We start from the raw sequence: 21,600 nt of genomic DNA, 5'->3' as shown, positions 1-21,600 counted from the left end.
TGAAAACATACATTCTAGCGACCCAGTGTCTGCACCTGGAGCTGCTTCTACTGTGTCCATTCCACGTGATGATTATACTCAAATCCTTAAACGGCTGCAACAACTTGAAGCCACCACAGCCACTCCCACGGCCACTCTTGCTCACACAGGTAATTCAGCCTTTCTTACTACCTCCACTCCTTGGATCATCGATTCTGATGCTTCCTCCCACATGACAAGTAAGGCTGATTTATTTACTTCCCTTTCTAAAATTCAGCAGTCTTCTTCTATTATTCTTGCTGATGGTTCAACTACTAAAGTGATAGGTCATAATACTATTTCTCCTACTTCATCCATGACTTTGTCATCTGTCTTACATGTTCCTCACTTACCTTGTCCTTGTTGTCTATTAGTCAAATTACTAAATCTCTAAACTGTTCTGTCACCTTTTTTCCATCTTATTGTATTTTTCGGGACCTTCAGACAAGAAGGACGATTGGTGGCAGGGTTGAGCAAGCTGGTTTGTACTACATGGACAGCAGGCCCATCTACTGTCATTGCTACATCTACTGATGGTTCTTCCTCTCTACAATGGCACTACCATCTTGGTCACCTATCCTTGTCCAAGCTACAACTTATGGTTCCCAGCTACAAATCCATTACCCGTCTTGAGTGCGAAGACTGTGAATTAAGCAAACATCATAGATCTTCTTTTCCTTCTCATGGTGTACCTAATAGTTTGTCGTTATTTTCTTTAGTTTTTGGGGTCCATGTCGTGTTAGTAATAGATTTGGTTTCCATTATCTTGTCACCTTTGTAGATGATTACTCTCGTTCTACTTGGGTACTAGTTAAAAGACCGGACTGAGTTTCTTAATATTTTCAAGAATTTTTATCAAGACATAAAAATGCAGTTTGGTGTTTCTATTAAAATTTTCAGATCTGATAATGCTCCTGAGTATGTGCAAAGGGATATTTCTGAATTTTGTTTGGATAATGGTATAGTTCATCAAACTAGCTGCTCTCATACCCCCCAAGAAAATGGGGTGGCTGAACGTAAGAACCGGCATTTGTTGGAAGTTGCCCGGTCTCTTATGATTCACATGCATGTTCCCAAGAACTTTTGGTGTGATGCTGTCCTAGCTGCTTGTTTTCTAATTAACCGAATGTCTTCTTCTGTGATACATAATCAGACTCCATTTACTGTTCTCCATCCTAATGGTTCCCTTTTTCCTCTATCACCCAAGGTGTTTGGTTGTGTTGATTTTGTTCAAATTCTGCATCCTCATGTTGATAAGCTCTCTCATAGGGCAGTTAAGTCCATCTTTCTTGGTTATTCTTGAACCCAAAAAGGATACAAATGCTATGATCCGCTGTCTCATACACAGTATGTAAGTGCCGACATCACCTTCTTTGAAAATACACCATATTATTCAGCTCCTCCTTCCCCTTCTCCTGCAGGTTCAGTTATTCCTCCTCTTCCAGAGGTTATTCCTCTTGATGTGTCCGATAACTCCACCATCTCTACTAAACCATTGCAAGTGTATCAGCGACAGAAGAAACCTGTGCCTCCTCCTAGTGCTGACCCTGCTCCACCGGCTGTCCAATCTGATCCATGTCTGGAGGTCACCCTTGATCTTCCTATTGCTCAGCGGAAAGGTAAACGTACTTGCCCTCAGAAGTCCTTAATTGCTTATCTTATTGAGAAGTATGTGTCCATTTCCCATCTCCCTTCTCCTTTTCACTACTTTGCTTTTTCCTTATCTACTAATCCTATTCCCCATTCTCTTTCTGAGGCTTCCTCTCACTATGGCAAGAAGTTGGCTATGGATACCGAAATGGATGCTTTATTGTCTCGTGGAACTTGGACTTTGGTGGATTTACCTCCAGGGAAAGATACTGTAAAGTGTCGTTGGGTGTACACTGTCAAATACAATCTTGATGGTTCAGTTGAACGTCTTAAAGCCCGTCTTGTTGCCAAAGGGTATACTCAGACTTACGGTGTTGACTACTTAGAAACATTCTCTCCTGTTGCTCGTCTGAATTCTGTGCGAGTTCTCATTTCTGTGGCTGTTAATTTGAGTTGGCCACTTTACCAGATCGATAGCAAGAATGCCTTCCTCTATGGTGATCTCCAAGAGAAAGTTTACATGGAGCAACCTCCAGGGTATGTTGCTCAGGGGGAGAATTCTACCAGAGGATGCAAGTTACATAAAGCTATATACGGGCTGAAGCAGTCACCTAGAGCTTGGTTTGATAAGTTTAGTACTATTGTTGCTCGTTACGGGTTCTCTCAGTGCTACGTTGACCACTCTGTGTTTGTTCGACGCAAGGATTCCAAGGTTGTTATGCTAGTTGTCTATGTAAACGACATAATTATTACCGGGAATGATGAGTCAGGAATTGCAGCAGTTAAGTCCTATCTACATCAGCATTTTCAGATGAAGGATTTAAGTCATCTCTGGTATTTTCTTGGAATCGAAGTGTTGTGCAGTAAAAAAGGAATCAGCCTGTCCCAACGGAAATATGTACTGGATCTTTGGTCCAAAATAGGTATGCTTGCCTCTAAGTAGGCTGATACTCCTATGGATCCTCATCACAAGCTAGAGGTTTATGATGGTGAAGATCTTGAGATGTACACCAATACAGGAGGTTTGTGTGTAAACTTATTTATTTGACCATTACTCGACCTGACATATCTTTTGTCGTTGGTGTCATCAGCCAATTTATGCAGTCTCCCAAGAAGCCTCCCTAAGAGGGAGCTTGTCGTATTCTACGATATTTGAAAGGAGCTCCAAGAAAGGGACTGGTTTATACATCACATTAGAGAGTAGATCTGATGGGGTTCTCTGATGCTGAATGGGCTGGTTATGTTGGTGATAGGAGGTCCACTACTGGCTACTGTACCTTTGTTGGCGAAAATCTAGTCACTTGGCGGAGCAAGAAACAGTCTACTGTGGCTAGATCTAGTGCTGAGGCTGAATATCGGGCTATGGCCCATACTGCAGCGGAACTAATGTGGTTGAAATCCTTGTTACAAGAGTTGGGGTTTCCCCTTTCAACTCCCATGAAGATGTTTTGTGATAACCAAGCTGCCATCTACATTGCAAGCAATCCTGTGTTTCACGAGAGGACCAAACACATCAAAGTTGACTGTCATTTTGTGAGAGATGTTGTTATGAAGAAGCTCATCTCCACACCTTTTGTCTCCTCCACAGATCAGCTTGGTGACCTGTTTACTAAGCCCTTGTTTGGTCCGATGTTCCAGAAGAATTGTGTCAAGCTGGGCATGGGTGATTTATATGCTCCAGCTTGAGGGGGAGTCTTAAGACATGATATCGTGGGGGCCTCCTATGTAAACCACGATAGAAGGAGTCCTTCTATCATGGAATATTTTGTTTCCTTTTAGGTTCCTTTTCTGTTTTAGGAAGTTTACTTTCTATTTCTCTATAAGACTTTCTATTTTATTTCTTTCCTATTCTAATTAGGAAAGTGTTGGCTGTAATCTTTCTCCTTTTTTATTATAAATAAGATTTGGGAGAGAAGAGCAGGTATCAGCTGTGAGCTCTCTCCACAGCTTCTCTTCTCTCCCCATTTGTTTCCTTCTCTCTCCCTACTGCTGGTTTTCATATTCTGATATTGAAACAAGAGATATGGAGATCCACCTTGGAAACAAGAGGCTTTAAGATTAGTTGAACAAAGGCGGAGTATATGATGTGTAATTTTAGTCACATTTCGATGGATACTGACATGGTGCGAATTGAGGAAAGAGAGATACCACAAAGTGATTATTTTAGGTATGGGGTAATCATAAATAAAGAAAACGACATAGAGGATGATGTTTCACAAAGAATTGAAGTAGGATGGATGAAGTGGAGAGGTGCGTCCAGAATGTTGTGTGACCGACGTATTCCTTTAAAGCTTAAAGGAAAGTTCTACAGGACTATTGTACGACCGGCTATGATGTATGGGGTAGAATGTTGGGCAGTTAAGAAGTGTCATATTGAGAAGTTATATGTAGCAACAATGAGGATGTTAAAATGGATGTGCGGAAAAACTAAGAAGGATAAAATACGGAATGAGCATATTAGAGCTGAATTGGGAGTTGCCCCGATCAATGACAAGCTACGAGAGAGTTGTTTGAGGTGGTATAGGCATGTCCAACAGAGGCCTAGGGAAGCCCCGATAAGGAGGAGTGATATGATTCCGATTGAAGGAGATAAAAGAACTAGGGGCAGGCCTAAAATGACCATAGGAGAAGTTGTGAGGAAGGACATGCATAGCCTAGGTCTTGAACCAAGTATAACCTCAAATAGAGCCTGTTGGAGGGCAAGGATCCATGTAGCGGACCCCATTTGGCTGAGATTCACTTGACGTGTTGGGTTGTGCCACTTTCCTTTTACTTTCATTTTTCACTTTTCAGCTTTTATTTTTCTTTTATTTTCCATCTTCCAATTGTCATTTTCCATTTTCCATTTCTCATCTCATCCCCCATCCGCCTCTTCACATCTCTTCATCCCCCCCCCCTTTTTTTTGTTTAGACCTCAGTCTTCCCTACTTTGTTTTGCTTGGATCCATGTAGCCGACCCCATTAAGTTGGGATACGGCTGAGTTTTTTGTTGTTGTTGATAAAAAGGAGAACAAAGTATGAAGAAACTAGTGCCTTTAATTGATTATGTATAAAGGACGAGGTTTCTTACACGTACTAATACCCAAAAAAAAAGAGTCATTTTCAGTTTGAGGAAAATTTATGGTTTAGATGCACACATCATTGCAAAAAAAATATATATTTTGATGTAATCATTCATGTTGCTTTTGAAACAGCCTCTCAGCAAAAACAGGAATAAGTCATAAGGCTGCGTACATTATAACCCTCCCCAGACCCTGCAGTGGCGAGAGCCTCATGCACTGGGTACGCCCTTTGATGCAATCATTCAGGTTGTTTTTCATTAATCTAGTGATCTATTGCAAAAATGACACTAAAAATCAATATTTGAGAAAAAAAAATCCAACTCCTGAGTCATATCAGACACTTGTACTCTCAAGACTGTGTTCTCCCCTTCCTGCTTTCTGCAAATCTCACTCCTGAGAACAACACAAGTCCTGAGTCATATCAGACATCTGTACTCTCAAGATTGTATTCTCTCCTTCCTGCTTTCTGCAAATCTCACTCCCCTAATGACTTGAGCTTTTATAAGTTTTAATACATAATGCTCAAAATTGGTTTTGATTCTTGATTGTAAGCTGTTAAATCCCCAAATGATGATGAAATTAACACTACCAGAACCAGTTTTGCCAGTATAAGCAAGGAACCAAATTGATTTTGTCCAAAAAAAATGATTAGAATGCCTTACAGGAGCTCTCGGTAAGTGTTTTGCAGTCACGGATCGTGTTTTTAGTAGTTTATAAGAGATGTATCAAGCATATCAATAGACATCAACCATATCAGGTCATGTATCAACCCAATACAGTTGATACAATTTGTTAGGTATCGTATTGGTACCTTTAAGATATGATATGTATCGGTCAGTATCAGCGGATACGCATGCACTATGCCACTATGTGCAGTTTTCAAAGGCAACATTGACCATTAGCCAGGAAAAATTAAAAAGCATAAACCATATGCAAATAGGTATTGAACCATAACCAACCATAGGGTTCAACACACAAGAAGTAAGCAAACAGATATCCCCATGTTTAGTGAATTTATTTAAATCAGTTTTAATTTTCTCAGGCAAGTGTACTGGTTAAAACATTAGAAAATCATCAAAACCAGTTACGAACCTTTCTCATTTTTCTAAATTCATCACCCCATGCTAACACTTGTAGCATGGAATATCTTTAGTCTTTTGTACTCAAAGAAATAATCATAATCATTCTCACGGTATCAAAACGCATTCATGAAATTTTTAGAGATAGTCATGTATTAATGTATTTACCAATACTTCATCTTTGAGAATGCTCTTGCCAAATCATAATCATAATCCTAATCATTCTCACGGTTTCAAAACACATTCATGAAATTTTTAGAGATAGTCATGTATTAATGTATTTACCAATACTTCATCTTCGTAGCCGGAGAATGCTTTTGCCAAATCCTGTATGCTGCTCACTACAGCATTGTGAACCTCCTTTCCTCCAGTGAAACAAAGGCTGAAAGCAATCAGAATAGAAGGATAATTAGATAGAATTCCACTTGACGCCAAGGAACATACCTTCAACTAAATTATAAATAAGAAAACTCCTTCATTTTCAAGCTAGCAAGCTTGCATACACCACAGGAGAGAGGATTCATGCTTTTCCCCGCATATTATTAATGATTCAACAAACATATCATCTCATAAATTTGCCAGTTTAGACACTTAATTTGGTAAGGATTGACTTTCATAGTTCATCTTGCATTCTTCTCGAGTGATTAAAAAAAAAAAGAATTGTTCCCAAAAGTACAAATGGTTCCAGTTTCAACTTCACTCATCTGAAAGCCCAGAATGATCCACTATGTTCCCAAGATTTTCTGAAATAAGTCAAAAAACCCAACCCAGTTAAGTCTCAACTTTGGCTGAAATCCTAGTTTGTCAAATTAGTACAACACCCTTATGTAAACATATTTCAGCCAAATACAAAATACTTTTTGAAAAATTAGTGGTCTATCAAGCTTTATTTATGCTTTGTGAGCCATAGTCAAAACAGGAAATAAATCCTAATCATAATCTAAAACTAAGACTACAAGACTAGTTGGCTACATAACACAACTACTTAACATACATGTCATAACAGGGTAAGCACTCCCACGATAGGGACACTCCCCCTATCGTGGTCAACTACCAACACTCCCACGGTACAACTTCTAACTAGGTAAAACCCCCCTCACATGAGGGAGTACATTCTCATTCTTAAAGGAGGACATCCTGATTAGAGAAACTGAAATATGCATGAATATTAAGTTGATTTATAAGCACAATGGAGCAATACATATAGAAGGTACCAATTTCCTCCCCACCACATATAGGAAGGAAGCCTGAAATCTTTGCAAAGGTTAATGGCCCTGCTGCACTCCCTAACTCCGCTGTTGTTCCTGAAGCTGAAGATTGGCTGTAATCACATTTTCATGGACGAATAGAGTGACTAGGCCCTGTTCCTTCACTATTTCAAAGTGAACAATGCCACAATTCCACTGACCCTTTTCCCTTGCCTCCCCCCACGTCCAAAAAAATAAACATATTAATTACGCTCCCTTCACCTTTGAATGGATACAAGTTTCAATGGCAATGACGCCCATGCATCAAGGGAGGGCTGCACTCCCTAGGACTAATGGGGATTATCTTAATCCTAAGAAACTTTTTTTTTTTTTTGGATGAATAAAAAAATTCATTACCAAAGGAGAGAAAAGGGGGGGGGGAGCATACAAACACAAACCAAATACAAGGCCCAGCCAACAAAAGAGAAGGCATGGGCCAGCAAAATATAAGAGGAAGAGTCCCAATCAATTACATCACACTAAAAAGGAAAACCTGGACCACAACAAATGAACCGAACCCAGCCTCAACAAAGCGCGCTATCCAGAAGTATGAGGATTCGAAGCGTCACGACAGAAAGCATGGATATCAGATCCATGCTTAGAGGCATAAGCTTCTCGGTGTTGGACAGGGAATAGGCTATGTAGGGTCGCTTCTTAGGATAAGGAGGGGAGCTAGATCCACATCGATGGAAAATACGAAGGGGGGGACGGGGGAGAATAGGCGGATGAAAGTGATCAGGGAGGGCCATGGGCTGGGGCACAGAAGGGGTTAACCTTACACTAGTGGGGTGGGTCATAGAAGGGCGGGCCAGATTAGAAGGATCAGGGGAAGAGGACAATGGGCTGAAAGTGTTAAAGGAGGGGTTTAATGGGCCGGGAAAAGAAATTGACCCATTAAGGTCAGAAGGAATCAAAGACGAAGGGGTAGAGGGCAGAGGAGGAAAAGGGAGAGAGGAGGGCCCCACCCGAAGGATATCGATGGCAAGAGGCAAGTGAGTGGGGTAAGTGGATCGAGAACTTCTAGAGGAAGCAGTTGAAAAGTATAAGAGGAGGGGTAAGGAGGAAAGGCGAGTGACAATCGGTGCAAAACCCGGATGATGGCAATATGTCGGGGGAGCAGAAGGATGGGGGTTCTAGAGATCTGTAGCAGGCAGAGCCCCAAGTAAGGGAGCAAGCGATCCTTCGCCAAAGGATTGAAGTGACGAGAGATGGTTTGGACCAATAGTCCTAGGAGAGGTAAGGGCCAGCGAAGATGGTTGCTCATGGCCGCAGGGAGAGGTGGAGGCGAAGGCACAACGGCGGAGATTTTTTCGCAGTCGACTTCTATGGCGACCACACAAGGGGAAATGGAAGTTCGAAACTAGGGTGGAGGAAGGAGGAGGTAAAGAGAGGATATGTTGGTTTGTAGGCCAAAAGAGGGAGGCCCTACAACAGTGGGAGGAGGCGATTGGTCCAGGACAGCTGCAGAAGGTTCAGGATGAGAGGAGATAGTAGTGGCAGAGGGGTTAGAGGCAAGGTTGGGGTCAGAACCAAAAGACGGAATAGAGGAGGGGTGGTGTGAATGGGAAACCTCAGTTCACTCTCTTTCATCCTAAGAAACTTTAAATAAGATAGAATATGGGAAAATAATAGTATTTTCAACACATGAGAAAGAAGATTTCAATCAAATCATTTTGAGTAATATAATATTCATCATAACAAACAAATGACTCCATGTGTTATACCAAAACTCCTACCATTCACTTGGCAATTGGCATATTAGATAAAATGGTTCAATTTAATCCTTGATTGGACAATCTGAACCCTCTGTATTAAAATGCTATTATGAATAAATTTGAGGATCACAAATGACAATCTTGCATATTTGACTTGTGCTATTTGTTACATGATCTGGCTGTGGAATTAGATCCTCAAATCTGTTCAATCAAAATTCAAAACTTTCAACTTTTAACCACTTATGTAAAGGGTCAAACCTAAGTTAGAGCTATGGAGATCAACCTTGGAAACAAGAGGCTTTAAGATTAGTAGAATGAAGACGGAGTATATATTGTGTAGTTTTAGTCACACTGTGATGGATACCGACATGGTGCGAATAGAGGAAAGAGAGATACCGCAAAGTGATTATTTTAAATATCTAGGGTCAATCATAAATAAAGAAGGTGACATAGAGGATGATGTTTCATAGAGAATTAAAATGGGATGAATGAAGTGGAGAGGTGTGTTTGGTGTGTTGTGTGACCGACGTATTCCTTTAAAGCTTAAAAGAAAGTTCTATAAGACTGTTGTACGACCGGCTATGATGTATGGGGCAGAATGTTGGGCAGTTAAGAAGTGTCATATTGAGAAGCTATGTGTAAGCGTGCAGCAGAGATGAGGATGTTAAGATGGATGTGCGGAAAAAATAGGAAGGATAAAGTAAGGAATGATTGTATTAGAGCTGACTTGGGAGTTGCCCAGATCAACGACAAGCTCCGAGAGAGTCGTTTGAGGTGGTATGGTCATGTTCAACGGAGGCTTAGGGACACCCCAGTAAGGAGTAGTGATATGATTCTGATTAAAGGAGCTAAAAGAGCTAGGGGCATGCCTAAAATGACCATAGGAGATGTTGTGAGGAAGGACATGCATCGTCTAGGTCTTGTACCAAATATGACCTCGGATAGAACCTATTGGAGGGCAAGGATCCATGTAGCAGACCCCATTTAGCTAAGATTCTCCTGACTTGCTGGGTTGTGCCTCTTTCCTCTTATTTTCATTGTTCATCTTACAATTTTCTTTTATTTTCCATCTTTCATTTGTCATTTTCCATTTTTCATTTCTCATCTCATTTCCCATCCCTCTTTTTTGTTTTCCCATCTCTTGATTCCTACCTTTTTTTTGTTTTAGACTTCAGTTTTACCTACTTTGTTTTGTTTGGATCCATGTAGCCGACCCCATTAAGTTGGGATAAGGCTGAGTTTGTTATCAATGACAATGGCTGATTAGTAGAGTCCAATCTTTGATCCGAATCCATATCTTCTATATCCTAGTGTTGGCAAAAAAAAAAATGATGCGGGACCATCAATAATATCATATCAGAACATATCCTATCATACCAAGTTAAGAGGGTCAAAAAGGAATTGAAATCTTCTCACTTGCAAGCAACTTGATGATTTACTATTCACAGACTAGGTCTTCTTTGCACTCATAGCATTAAATGTCATTTCAGCCTGATCGAAATTTCTGAGATAGCGAAATTTCACCAAAATTTTGTATTTTTTATGCAAGATTTTGGTTGGTCATTTCGGTGGGTCTTAGGCCAAATTAAGGCTTGAAGCTTCATGGAAACCCTATGTTAGGCTATATAAACACATATATATGTTCATATTGCAAAAAAGTGGTGTTTTGGATTTGCACCCTTGATTGGCAGTATACGGACAAATCCTAATGTGTAATTACACATTGTTCAAGTACTAGAGAACATAATAAGCAATTTAAACAAGTAAATCATACAAACATAGAGTCAATGACTCATAATATTAAGTACATAATTTGGATGACATCAATACACTCTCCTAATACAAGTCAAGTGTCTACTAATAATAATTACTGCGCTGTCCAGGATCGATGCCACTCAGTCTGATGGACCCGACGTGCATTGTCCTTTGACTGTAGGACGTATGAATGCCATGTCATAGTCTGGGAGAAGAAACGAGTATAGTCCTCCACAATTGCCAAGTAAATTGCATCATCGACATACTGAAGGTAACCTATCCTAGGACATGGGTCAACAAAGTGTGAAGAACTACCCACTGATCCACTGTGCTATGACGCCTCTGGGGGCATGTACGGGCACAGCTGGTGGGTTGGTTAGGTGAAGATGTTGTCCACAAAAGACAATCCAGTACGTCCCTATGAGTGGGAATCGTTCAAAACTGGGAATTTACACAAAAGACGATCCAGTACATCCTTGTGGAATGGATCCACGGTCTCTAATAGGCCCTATTCTACACATAACCCCTACTTTTTAAAATTTTGTTGTAGGAAAATCAAATTTTTGATGCAGAAAAATAAATAAATAATATATATAGAGAAACAAAATTCAACATTGTGAGGTTGTTGATCGGCCTCCGGTGTCTGACATATAATAAATTCATTACTAACCAACATGTTTTGATCATATGTTTTTTCAAAAAAACATTTTTGGAGAATATGGTTTACCTGAAATAGTAAAACAAGTTTCAATGATGTGTTTCCCAAGTGATTCCGGCGTTAATACGGCAAAAAATCGAAGAAGAAGGCTCAAAATAGCAAGTTCCAGCTTCAAAAGTCAAAATGGGACAAACCAGATGTCTCGGTTGAAATTTCAACCGAGACTGACGAGTTTTAGCCTTTTTATACTTGGGCTTTGTAACATCTTTCCGAAATTTCGGCGAGATGTTATAAACAGTCGAAATTTCGACATCTCGCCGAAATTTCTGCCAAAACATTGTCTTTTTTCATTTTGAACTCCCATTTCATTTCGGCTCGACAGAAATTTCCAAGATTTCGACGAGCTTTTGAAATATATTTGCACTTTGGAAGTGTGGTGAAAATTGGTATTGAACCCTATATTCACATTTTCTGGTGCAAAAAATAGCACTTTGAACCGTCAAGTAGGTCTTCTACCATTGGCAACCAATCCAATGATGGAGTTAATTACAATAAATAAGGCAGTCATACACTTTGAGAGTACAAGAATACCTTCAGCAATGGCTCCGCAGGATCAGTTTTTGTCTAAATAAGTAGCTAGAATAGTATTCATGGTCCTTCGACGTAGAAAAGTGGTCTGAATATGGGAGACAAGTTGACTTTGTTTCCGTTCTTTTCCCAATGCTAGCATTGGAGAGGGTTATTTAAGTATCTAGTAAGAAGTGGTAGTGATGCAGAACCAAGGGTGTATTCAAGGAAGAAGAAGAAGAAGAAGGCCACTGTCCAGCAGTAGCCCACGATTTCACTGGGTTGTTTAATGTTTTAATTCTTGAGCTCTGTAATAAACCAGTGAACCGGTTGGTTCAGCTGGTCTAATTTAAGTGGTGGTCCCATATAAGTCCTTTTATTTATTTAACTTGTTAGTAGAAAAGTCAGTCTCACATCAGCCATGAGTTATTTGGGCTGATAGTGTCTTGTAACTCAAGTAAGGTCCAAATTGGAAGTTTCTAATTTTGAGAATTTCCAATTTTGACCCCTTGCTCTCTTATTCCAGTTAATAAAAGCAACCCAGGAGGGCAATCAGCCCACGATTTTGCCATTCAATATTGCTGTCAAGCTGTTGCTTCTTTTGAAGTAATTCCATGGTGTTCAATCCATTGTGAAGGAGCTGGTGTGTGATCCAATGCGGTGGGAAGCCCAGGAGGTTACTCTCCAGTTGATGCAGGTCCAAGCACTAGGAAGAAGAATAAGAAGCCTTGAAGAGGCTGCTGTTTTGTTGCTGCTTTATTTTCGTTGGAGCTTTTCTTTCCCATACATAGTTTATGTTAAGTGTTTTAAGTGACTAGGGGTAAAATAGTCTTTTACCTGTTTTAATTGTTTTAAGTTGTTTTTTTTTTAACTTCTCCATCCTTCCACGATTTCTTTTGGAGGATTGGATCACATTTGTATTAGGATTCAATGTCTAGTGTTTTAGGAATCAGACTTGGGCCCTATTCCTAAGCTGATTCGATGTAAGGCCTTTGGCCATCTTATTATAAATAAATATTTCGTGGGAGGCTCCCCCACAGTTCAATTAATTAATTTTCTGCTTCTAAGCTTGCTGCTGCCATAGCCGATTGCTCTCTGAGTGTACATCCTTGTGGATCTCAAGGTGGATAGGGTGGGTGGACTCCTACGACTCCTTGCATCGTGAAGATCGGGAGGTTTCTTTAAGTTCTCAAGCTGCTGCCTTTTGATCTCTTCAAATCCAGTAAGTTTGAATCCCTAACTAGGATTCCTCCATAACTTCAGATCTGTCCATCAGTTTCAAACCAAACTTTCAGCATACATCCCTTACATCATTATTAACACTCGATCCAAGTTTCATCAGACCCCCACCACCCTAAACCCTAGAATCCCCTTCTCCTACCTCCATTAGGAATTGTCTCAAATAACCTTATCTTGCTGTCCAACTCATCTAACCTACTTCCATTCACTCCAACATCATAAAACCTATACCATTAGACTTCCCTACACCTGCCTATCATTACCATATAAGACAACCCTAACCTAAACCTAAATTTAACCCTAATTTTGACCTAAAATTCAATTCTGCCCAAAATTGCAGAATTTCAAAACTCATCCAAACCCTAACTTTTTTATACCATAATAGCCCTCTAGACCTGCCCATTAATACCTTATAAAGTATAAACCCCTTTCCCAATATCCAACCCTAACCCTAGTTTTGCCCTAAATTACTAAACCCTAACCCAATCGGCCAGCCTTTGTGATTGACCCCATTACCCTAGTTCCGAGTGGGATTACTCCTACCCAAGGAATTAACTATCAGAGCGTATCGTATCGTCTCGGCCGATACGTCTCGGTATCGGTCGTGGCCGAGACGAGACAGGTCGAGACATATCTTCTTTTTTTTTAAATGTAAATGTCTCGAATGTTTCGGTATGTATCGACCGATACATATCGATACGATACGATACGGTCAATACATATCGATACAGACGAGACATGATTTAAACCATTATTTTATTTTTTTTTAAATAACGATACGTATCGAGACGTCTCGACCGATACTTATCGATACATATCGAGACGTCTCGATACGTATCGGCAACTTAAAAACCACATGGGCCAAAGTCTTCTCAGAACAGAAAACTCGAGCAGGAGCAGGCTGGCGGAAAAAAAACAGTTCCAGCTTTGAGAAACCCATCAAAAAACATCTTTAAACTTGGTTTTTGCCAAAGATTTGTTGAGGGCTTTGATTCCTTTGCCAAAAACGATCCTAAAGGAGGTGAAATCTCATCATTTGCTGCATCTAACAGCCCACATTTGAAATCAAAAGGTGTTCTTGAAGGGAAAGGTAGGTTTTTTGAAAAAAACTTGATTCTTTTGTTTAAATCTTTGATTTTTGGTATTTTTTTTGCTATGATTCAAAGGGAATATGTTAAACTAACTTAGTGTTGCATTCTTTGTATACATTTACAAAGATTTGAGTTCAAAATCCATGTTTCTTTGCATTTTTTACCCAAAACCGAAAATTGCTTCTTTAAAATGTTTTTTTTTTAAATTTTCTTCTAAAATTTAAAACAAATGCTAATGTATATAATATATGTACTACATTATGTATAGATCTATCACATTCCAAGCAGATTATATATTTACCCTAAAATCTATCACAATAGTCGCTCCTATTGTTGAAGACCCTTACAGACATGACTTTGATCCACTCTTCATGACAATAGAGTGACTCTACATGTAAGAAATTTCATCTTTTAATCTTTTATAACAATTTCAATGTGCCGCACTTGTCTGATTATTGATTATTCACAATTCTTAGTATATATGCATGATATATGACACAAATTGCTTGTTTATATTGTTTTTATTGTCCAAAAGTGTATTTCTATGTGTATTTTGATCATTTTCATGCATTTCTGCACCGGTCGATACGTATCTCCGATACGCTACGATACGTCTCTTAAAATCGCCCGACCGATACGATACCCAATACCGATACTTAAATCCTTGCTCCTACCTAGGACTACATTACCAGTCCTTGTTCTCATTCTTTTCAAGCATTCCAGCCATTAGAAGACATCCCCACACCAGTCGAGACTCACTGTTGCTGCCTGCTCTGCAATTCCTTGGTTAGTTTCTATTTTTGGATTACGTTCTAATTCCGTTCCCCCGCTTTTCTGCTCAATCCCACCATCACCTTCCTCCCATCTTTTCAGCAAACCTTCCCCCCTCTAAGACCTCCACTCGATCCTTGTTTCATCCCATTCTACCCCGCAGATTGTCTGCTACAGAATTTCTTCCACCCCATTAAAACCCTGTTTCCTACCCTGTTACTCAAATCAGCAGAGAAGGAAAACCTGCTCCAGATTTGTTTGCCTAATCCCTTGACCTCCGTGTTATTCCAGACCTATTCATTCACTTTACCTTTACCTTAAGCCTACCCATTGATCCACCAATCCAACCCAACCTTAACCCCATCGAACTGAGCCCTTTTCCCCTGATTTCAGATCCTGTTTGGGACTGGTTGAATCTTCATTCCTGTCCTACATTAGGTAGGCTGGTAGTCAGTATTCCATGCAACATCAATGCCTCTGAAATCAACAATACATGCATCACTAATCACTATTCAGCTTCCAGCTATTAACATCATACCGCAACCTTTTGCATTTGTGTTTTGACAATTAGTTGTAAATGCAATATTTGTGTTTTTCTTAAAATAACGCTATCTAATCACCTACTAACTGTTCTACAATTTTATTAATCAAAACAAACGAGATCAACAGCCACGGAAACCAACAGTTAATCAGACAACTATCTTAAAAACAAAGTGGATGAAATTCACATCATATGCAAAGGGAAAAGAAAAAGTTGTCAATAACAATCCCTTCTTCTAAGTAAATCCATACAACAGGCAAAACTAGCAATTTAAGGGCATAAACAAAGCATTCAAACACAAATACAAGAGTAACAGGCTCACCTAAATATCTCCAGAAGTAGAGAAACCTCTTCCTCATTTGGTGCTTCAAGAATCTGAGTCATAGAAAAGAGTCAACCTGCGGTTAACCTCCATGATCAGAAAATTCAAAGCCCAATTTATAATTCAACAGTCAAACTAGCAAACCATGGCAAAACAACAGTAAATTGTAACATCCAACTTTTGTATAAAATAGTTTAAAATTATATTATACAAACAATAGCACTTGACAGTATAGCTATACAACCTAACATTAATAGAGCAGTGAGATCTCAAGAATCAGATATGGTTTGATTTCAGATTAAGGATCTTAAGTCTGTATTTTGTTAGGTGGAGGTATTGGATTACTGTGGGTCTTTACGTAGGATACTTCTTTTAAACTAGCAGTACATTTAAGCGTTGAATACTGAGTACTTTATTTCATTAGTGGGGCCCATTGGTAATGTAAGCATGGGGATTAGTTTAATAAAAATATTATATTTTAATAGTCTAGGTGTGGGGTCAAAGTTAGAATTGTATAATCTGTTTTGGTATCTTTTATCCTAGAACAGGATGATATTAGTCCAATGTTTTAAAACAGACCAGAAGCCGAATATTTCTAGCCCACGCCAAATGGTCAAAGTCTGATGGTTCAGTCCAAATGGTGACCGCATAAAAGAAAATTATCATACACAATGATCACAATGTAAACAATTGGACAGTCGGTGAAAAGTGAGAAGATATCCTAGGCAAACATACATGTGCTAACAAAAGAAGAAGAAAAAAAATTGGGAACACAATGAGGGTTATCTCAGACATAGCATTGAAATGAGGCAAGAAAGCAGGGAACAAAGGCCTCCCACTGAATTGAAAAACCCAGAGGTCATAAAAGTAAACAGTGAGGTAGAATACTACAGCAGAATAAAGTTAGATTCGTTGCCAAGAAAGGACAAAGACCATGCTATTTGGAGGCTTTGAGTGTCGACTTTCTGGCATCTTAAAAATTTAGTAAAAAAGATGGAATGCGTGAAGACCTCCATGCCTTTTTAGATGGTCAAATTTTAGTTGAGCTCAGATAATCAGAATACTAAAATCATAATAAATGCAACTCCTCAACTAATTTATAACGAATAAATAAATGAAACACCCCCTTAAAAAGTAAAGAAAGGTTTCCTATCAAACACTGATCTAGGGGCTGCAACATAGTCCATGTAGACTTCTGGAACGCCAAGTCTTGGCCAACTTTTTAAGCCTATCGTTTTTGGAGTATATTTCTTTATTTCTTTATTAACAAGACATAAATACTCCTGGTAAGTGAAGTTATTTCGTTCTTTCTTTAAGCTGTTTTATCAGTTATCCAAGCATACCCTATTTTAAAAGTTAGTAGTGCCATATGAATCATTCAAGTTAGGAGTAGAGTCTTCTTTATATGCAATTAATTCATTGTAAAACCAATATTCACTCTTTTCTAATAGAAGCAAATCTGTTGGTACTTTTCTAGGGTTTATTGTTGGCTTTTGTTTGATTTTCAGCTGTTGATAATTTGTTCAAGCTTTCACTATATTAAAACACCCGTATTGCTATTCTAACTATCAATTCTCAAATTACAATAACCTAGCACAACCTCTACATCTAACGAGAGGGAAAACCCTATTTTCAAATAGTAAAAAATGCACCCATGATAATATGGTTTCCTAACAGTTTCTCCCAATATTCCATGGCAAAATATTTGCTTAATATCAATTTGAGTTCCACAAATCATGTGGAAGTAAACATTACAGGCTGATAATAGTTCATAAGATGCGACTCCCTGCACCTAAGCTGCATTAGCAAAACCACCACCTCACCCTTGCAGCACCAAGAACTTTGCATTTAACTCTTAATTTATGCCAACAGCCCAACACAACTCATCCCAGGTACAAATATAAAAATAAAAAACAAAGGAATACTGACATGGATTATCAGCAACTATTTCTACTCACCATAGACAGTGTCATGCCTTCAAGAGCTTGACTATGAAGGAATACATCGCGGAAGTTCAGTGGTTCACCTCCCGAATCAGAATCATAATACATAACCTATTTATAAGATCAAAGGGGAAAAGAATAAGGAACGTGAACATGAAGTGTAAAACATTTCCATCAAGTCTTCTACTTTAAGAATTTGAATAAGGAACAGACAGAGCATTCAACATACCAAGCATGCATAATACACTAATAATTTGAAACACGATTAATTTAATGGACCAAATTCAACATACGAAAGTAAAAATGGAGGAGAAAGAAACAAATATCCTGCAGGTATGGTAGAGCTGGAGTCCACCTACACTTAAGAGCACAGGCAGCAATAAGTTAGGTGATGCTGAATTCAGGTACAGTTAGCGAACACTCAATCTGAACCTCACCCAATTTTAAATGGCAGGATTATGCCAACCTCTACATGTACAAACCAAACCAGTTGCTCAGTAGGGTCAAAATTTCCCAATCCTACTTAAGAGGAATCATCAAAATCAATTGCAGATGATTTCCTACCAGAGTTGCAATCTAGTTGGACTTAACACGACCATCTACACTATAATTTGCTTCAATGATAGAAATGGGAAGAGTTCATCAAGAACCATCATTCAATTACCCAGAAGAAAAGAAAAAGAGAGAGAGAGAGAGAGAAATAGAGGACAAGTCATTCGGTGGTCTATAGCTGCATAACAATTTGATACAAGAACTGACATGCTTCTCACAACCCAAAAATAGAATTGCATCTAGCCACTGCGCATGCATTTCTGGATCACACATGATCCAGTATTCTCCTTTTTTTGACTTTAACAGAAACAACAACAACTCAGCCTTATCCCAACTAAATGGGGTCGGCTACATGGATCCTTTCCAAACAAAGTAGGGAAAACTAAGGTCCTCACAAAGGGAAAGGAAAGTAAGAGAAATAAAGAATAAAAAGAAGAATAAAAAGAAGAAATGAGATAAGAAAAGTTAGAAATGGAAAATGAAAAATGAAAGATGAAAGTAAGAGGAAATAGGATAGCCCAGGCAGTCAGGAAAATTTCAGCTACACGTTGTCAGCAACATGGATCCTTGCCCTCCAATAAGCTCTGTCTGAGGCCATACTTGGTACAAGACTCAGACTATGCATATCATTCTTCACAACCTCACCTATGGTTATTTTAGGCCTGTCCCTAGCTCTTTTACCTCCTTCAATCGGAATCAGATCACTCCTCCTTACCGAGGCATCCCCAGGCCTCCGTTGCACATGGTTTAACCATCGCAAACGACATTCTCGGAGCTTGTCACTGATCGGGGCAACTCCTACATCAGCTCTAATACGTTCGTTCCTCACTTTATCCTTCTTAGTTTTGGTGCACATCCATCTTCACATCCTCAGCTCTGCAACACATAACTTCGCTATATGGCACTTCTTAACTACCCAACATTCCGCCCCATACATCATAGCAGGTCAAACAACAGTCCTGTAAAACTTTCCTTTAAGCTTTAAAGGGATGTGTTGGTCACACAGTACTCCAGTCGCACCTCTCCACTTCATCCATCCCACTTTGATTCTTTGTGAAACATCATCATATATGTTACCTTCTTTGTGTATGATAGACCACAGATATCTAAAATAGTCACTTGGTGGTATCTCTCTCTTCAATTTTCACCATGTCAACATCCATCATAGTGTGACAAAAGTTACACATCATATACTCCGTCTTTGATCTACTAATCTTAAAGCCTCTTGTTTTCAAGGTTGATCTCCACATCTCTAACTTAGCGTTAATCCCTACTTTTGTTTCATCTACCAAAACGATATCATCGGCGAAGAGCATACACCATCATACCTCACCCTTGGATGTTCTTGGTTAATTCATCCATGATAAACGCCAACAAAGAAGGGCTTAGGGCTGATCCTTGATGTAACCCAACCATAATTGGGAATTCCTTGCCCTGGCCTCCCACAGATCTAATGCTAGTCACCACACCCTCATACATATCTTTAATTACATCTATATATTTAGTCGACACCCCTCTCTTTGCCAAGCAAATGCCGGATTAAATCTCTAGGGACTCGATCATAAGCTTTCTCCAGGTCAATAAAAACCATATAGAGGTCCTTCTTACTAGCTCTACATCTTTCCATGAACCTCCTCAATAAGTAGATAGCTTCAGTCGTGGATCTACCTGGCAAAAACCCAAATTGATTCTTCGAGATATCAGTCACTTTTCTCACCGGGCTTCAATAACCTTCTCCCAAAGTTTCATAGTATGGCTCATTAGTTTTATGCTTCTATCGTTATTGCAGCTCTGGATATCAACTTTATTTTGGCAGACCGGAACTACAATGCTTCTCCTCCAATCATCTGGCATTTTCCTTGTGATCATGATCTTGTTAAAAAACTTAGATAATCAATATACCCCACATACTCCTAGGGCCTTCCACACTTTTATTGGGATCTCATCCGGGCTTGGTGTCTTGCCTACTTTCATCTTTCTTAAGGCTTCTTTAACTTCCGCCACACCAACCTTTTGTACATATCTATGATGTGTGGTGTCATAATGGATAACGCAGTTAATCAGATAGGGCATATTCCAACTATCTCCATTTAAAAGTTCACAAATATACTCATCCCGTCTCCTCACAATGTCCTCATCCCTTACCAACACTCTTCCATCCTCCCCTTTTATGCATCTCACCTGGTCAAAGTCTGTACTCTTCCTTTTCTCTCATTTTAGCTAGTTTATAAATAGATTTTTCCCCTTCCTTTGTGTTTAGATTAATATAGAGCTCCTCATAATTCCTCACCCTAGCCATCCCCACCATCTTCTTATTCTCGTTTCTGGCCTCATTATACCTCTTTTTATTTTCTATTTCCTTAGTCTGTTGCCATATCTTAAACCTCTCTTTCTTGGTCTTGATGGCTGCTTGGACCTCCTCATCCCACCAGCCACCACCAAGTCTCCCTAGGGGTCTAACACCTAAATTTTGCTTCCCCTAGAACTTCTTTGGCAACCCTCTTAATACAAGTCATCATCTCGTTCCACATCACATTGGTGTCTCCCTCAAAGTCCCACTTTCCCTGTTTGACCACATTTTCAGTAAATGTTCCTAGCGACTCCCCTTTTAGTCTCCACCATCTTATCTTAGGATACATAGGTTCCCTCCTACGCTTCTGTGACTGAGACACATATCCAAGATCATCAGTCTATGTTGGGTAGTTAGACTCTCCCCAGGAATAACCTTACAATCCTTACACAACATTTTATCTGGCGTTCTGATTAGGAAGAAATCTATTTGACTGGTATGAATCCCACTTTTGTAGGTAACTAAGTGTTCCTCTCTTTTTTAAAAGAAAGTGTTCACAATGGATAGATCATAAGCTACCACAAAGTCTAAGATTGAGATACCCTCCTCATTCCTCTCCCAAACCCGAAGCCTCCATGGACACCTTCAAAACCTCTACAATCACTCCCAGCATGGCCATTTAGTTCACCTCCAATAATAATCGTTTCATCATGGCCAAAACCCTACACTAAATCATCCATGTTGTCCCAAAATTGGCGCTTACTACTTTCATCCAGTCCTATCTAGGGTGCGTAAGTGCAAACGATATTGACAACCTCTTTCTCCAACACTAGTATGATGGATATAATCTTATCACCCAATCTTTTGACCTCCACTACATCTTTCTTTAGATCTTTATCCATGGAAAGAGAACCCGATCGAAACCATCAAGAAATCTCGGTTTCGTAAGAAACCGAGACGAGTTGTGGGTGGAATTTAAAGTCACTGGTTTCGACCAATTTCAACCTAAACAACCCATATTTCACAAGTTTCGGCCCTCATGCCCATCGAAACTTGAGGAAACCTGGCTCGAAACTAGGATAAACAGTTATTTATGGCAAAAACCAAGTCAGACACTTATTTATGCCTAATATCATTCAAGTAAACGATTTTTATATTTC

The 21,600-nt window shown here is 39.4% G+C and overlaps 1 protein-coding gene across 1 annotated transcript in view; it reads right to left on the bottom strand.

Annotated features, from left to right (window-relative positions):
• The window catches only part of LOC122651568, a 117,154-nt gene that overhangs the window by 89,311 nt on the left and 6,243 nt on the right, over nt 1-21,600 (bottom strand). The window contains exons 3-5 of the mRNA XM_043845005.1: nt 17,614-17,709; nt 15,656-15,708; nt 6,035-6,131 (exon numbers count right to left, since the gene is read on the bottom strand). Of these exons, the coding sequence (XP_043700940.1) occupies nt 6,035-6,131; nt 15,656-15,708; nt 17,614-17,709 (246 nt within the window). The remainder of the gene's footprint in view (nt 1-6,034; nt 6,132-15,655; nt 15,709-17,613; nt 17,710-21,600) is intronic.

Source organism: Telopea speciosissima, chromosome 2, assembly GCF_018873765.1.
Source record: "Telopea speciosissima isolate NSW1024214 ecotype Mountain lineage chromosome 2, Tspe_v1, whole genome shotgun sequence".
In the NCBI taxonomy this organism is placed as follows: Eukaryota; Viridiplantae; Streptophyta; class Magnoliopsida; order Proteales; family Proteaceae; genus Telopea; species Telopea speciosissima.
This window is presented reverse-complemented; position numbering and strand designations above follow the sequence as displayed.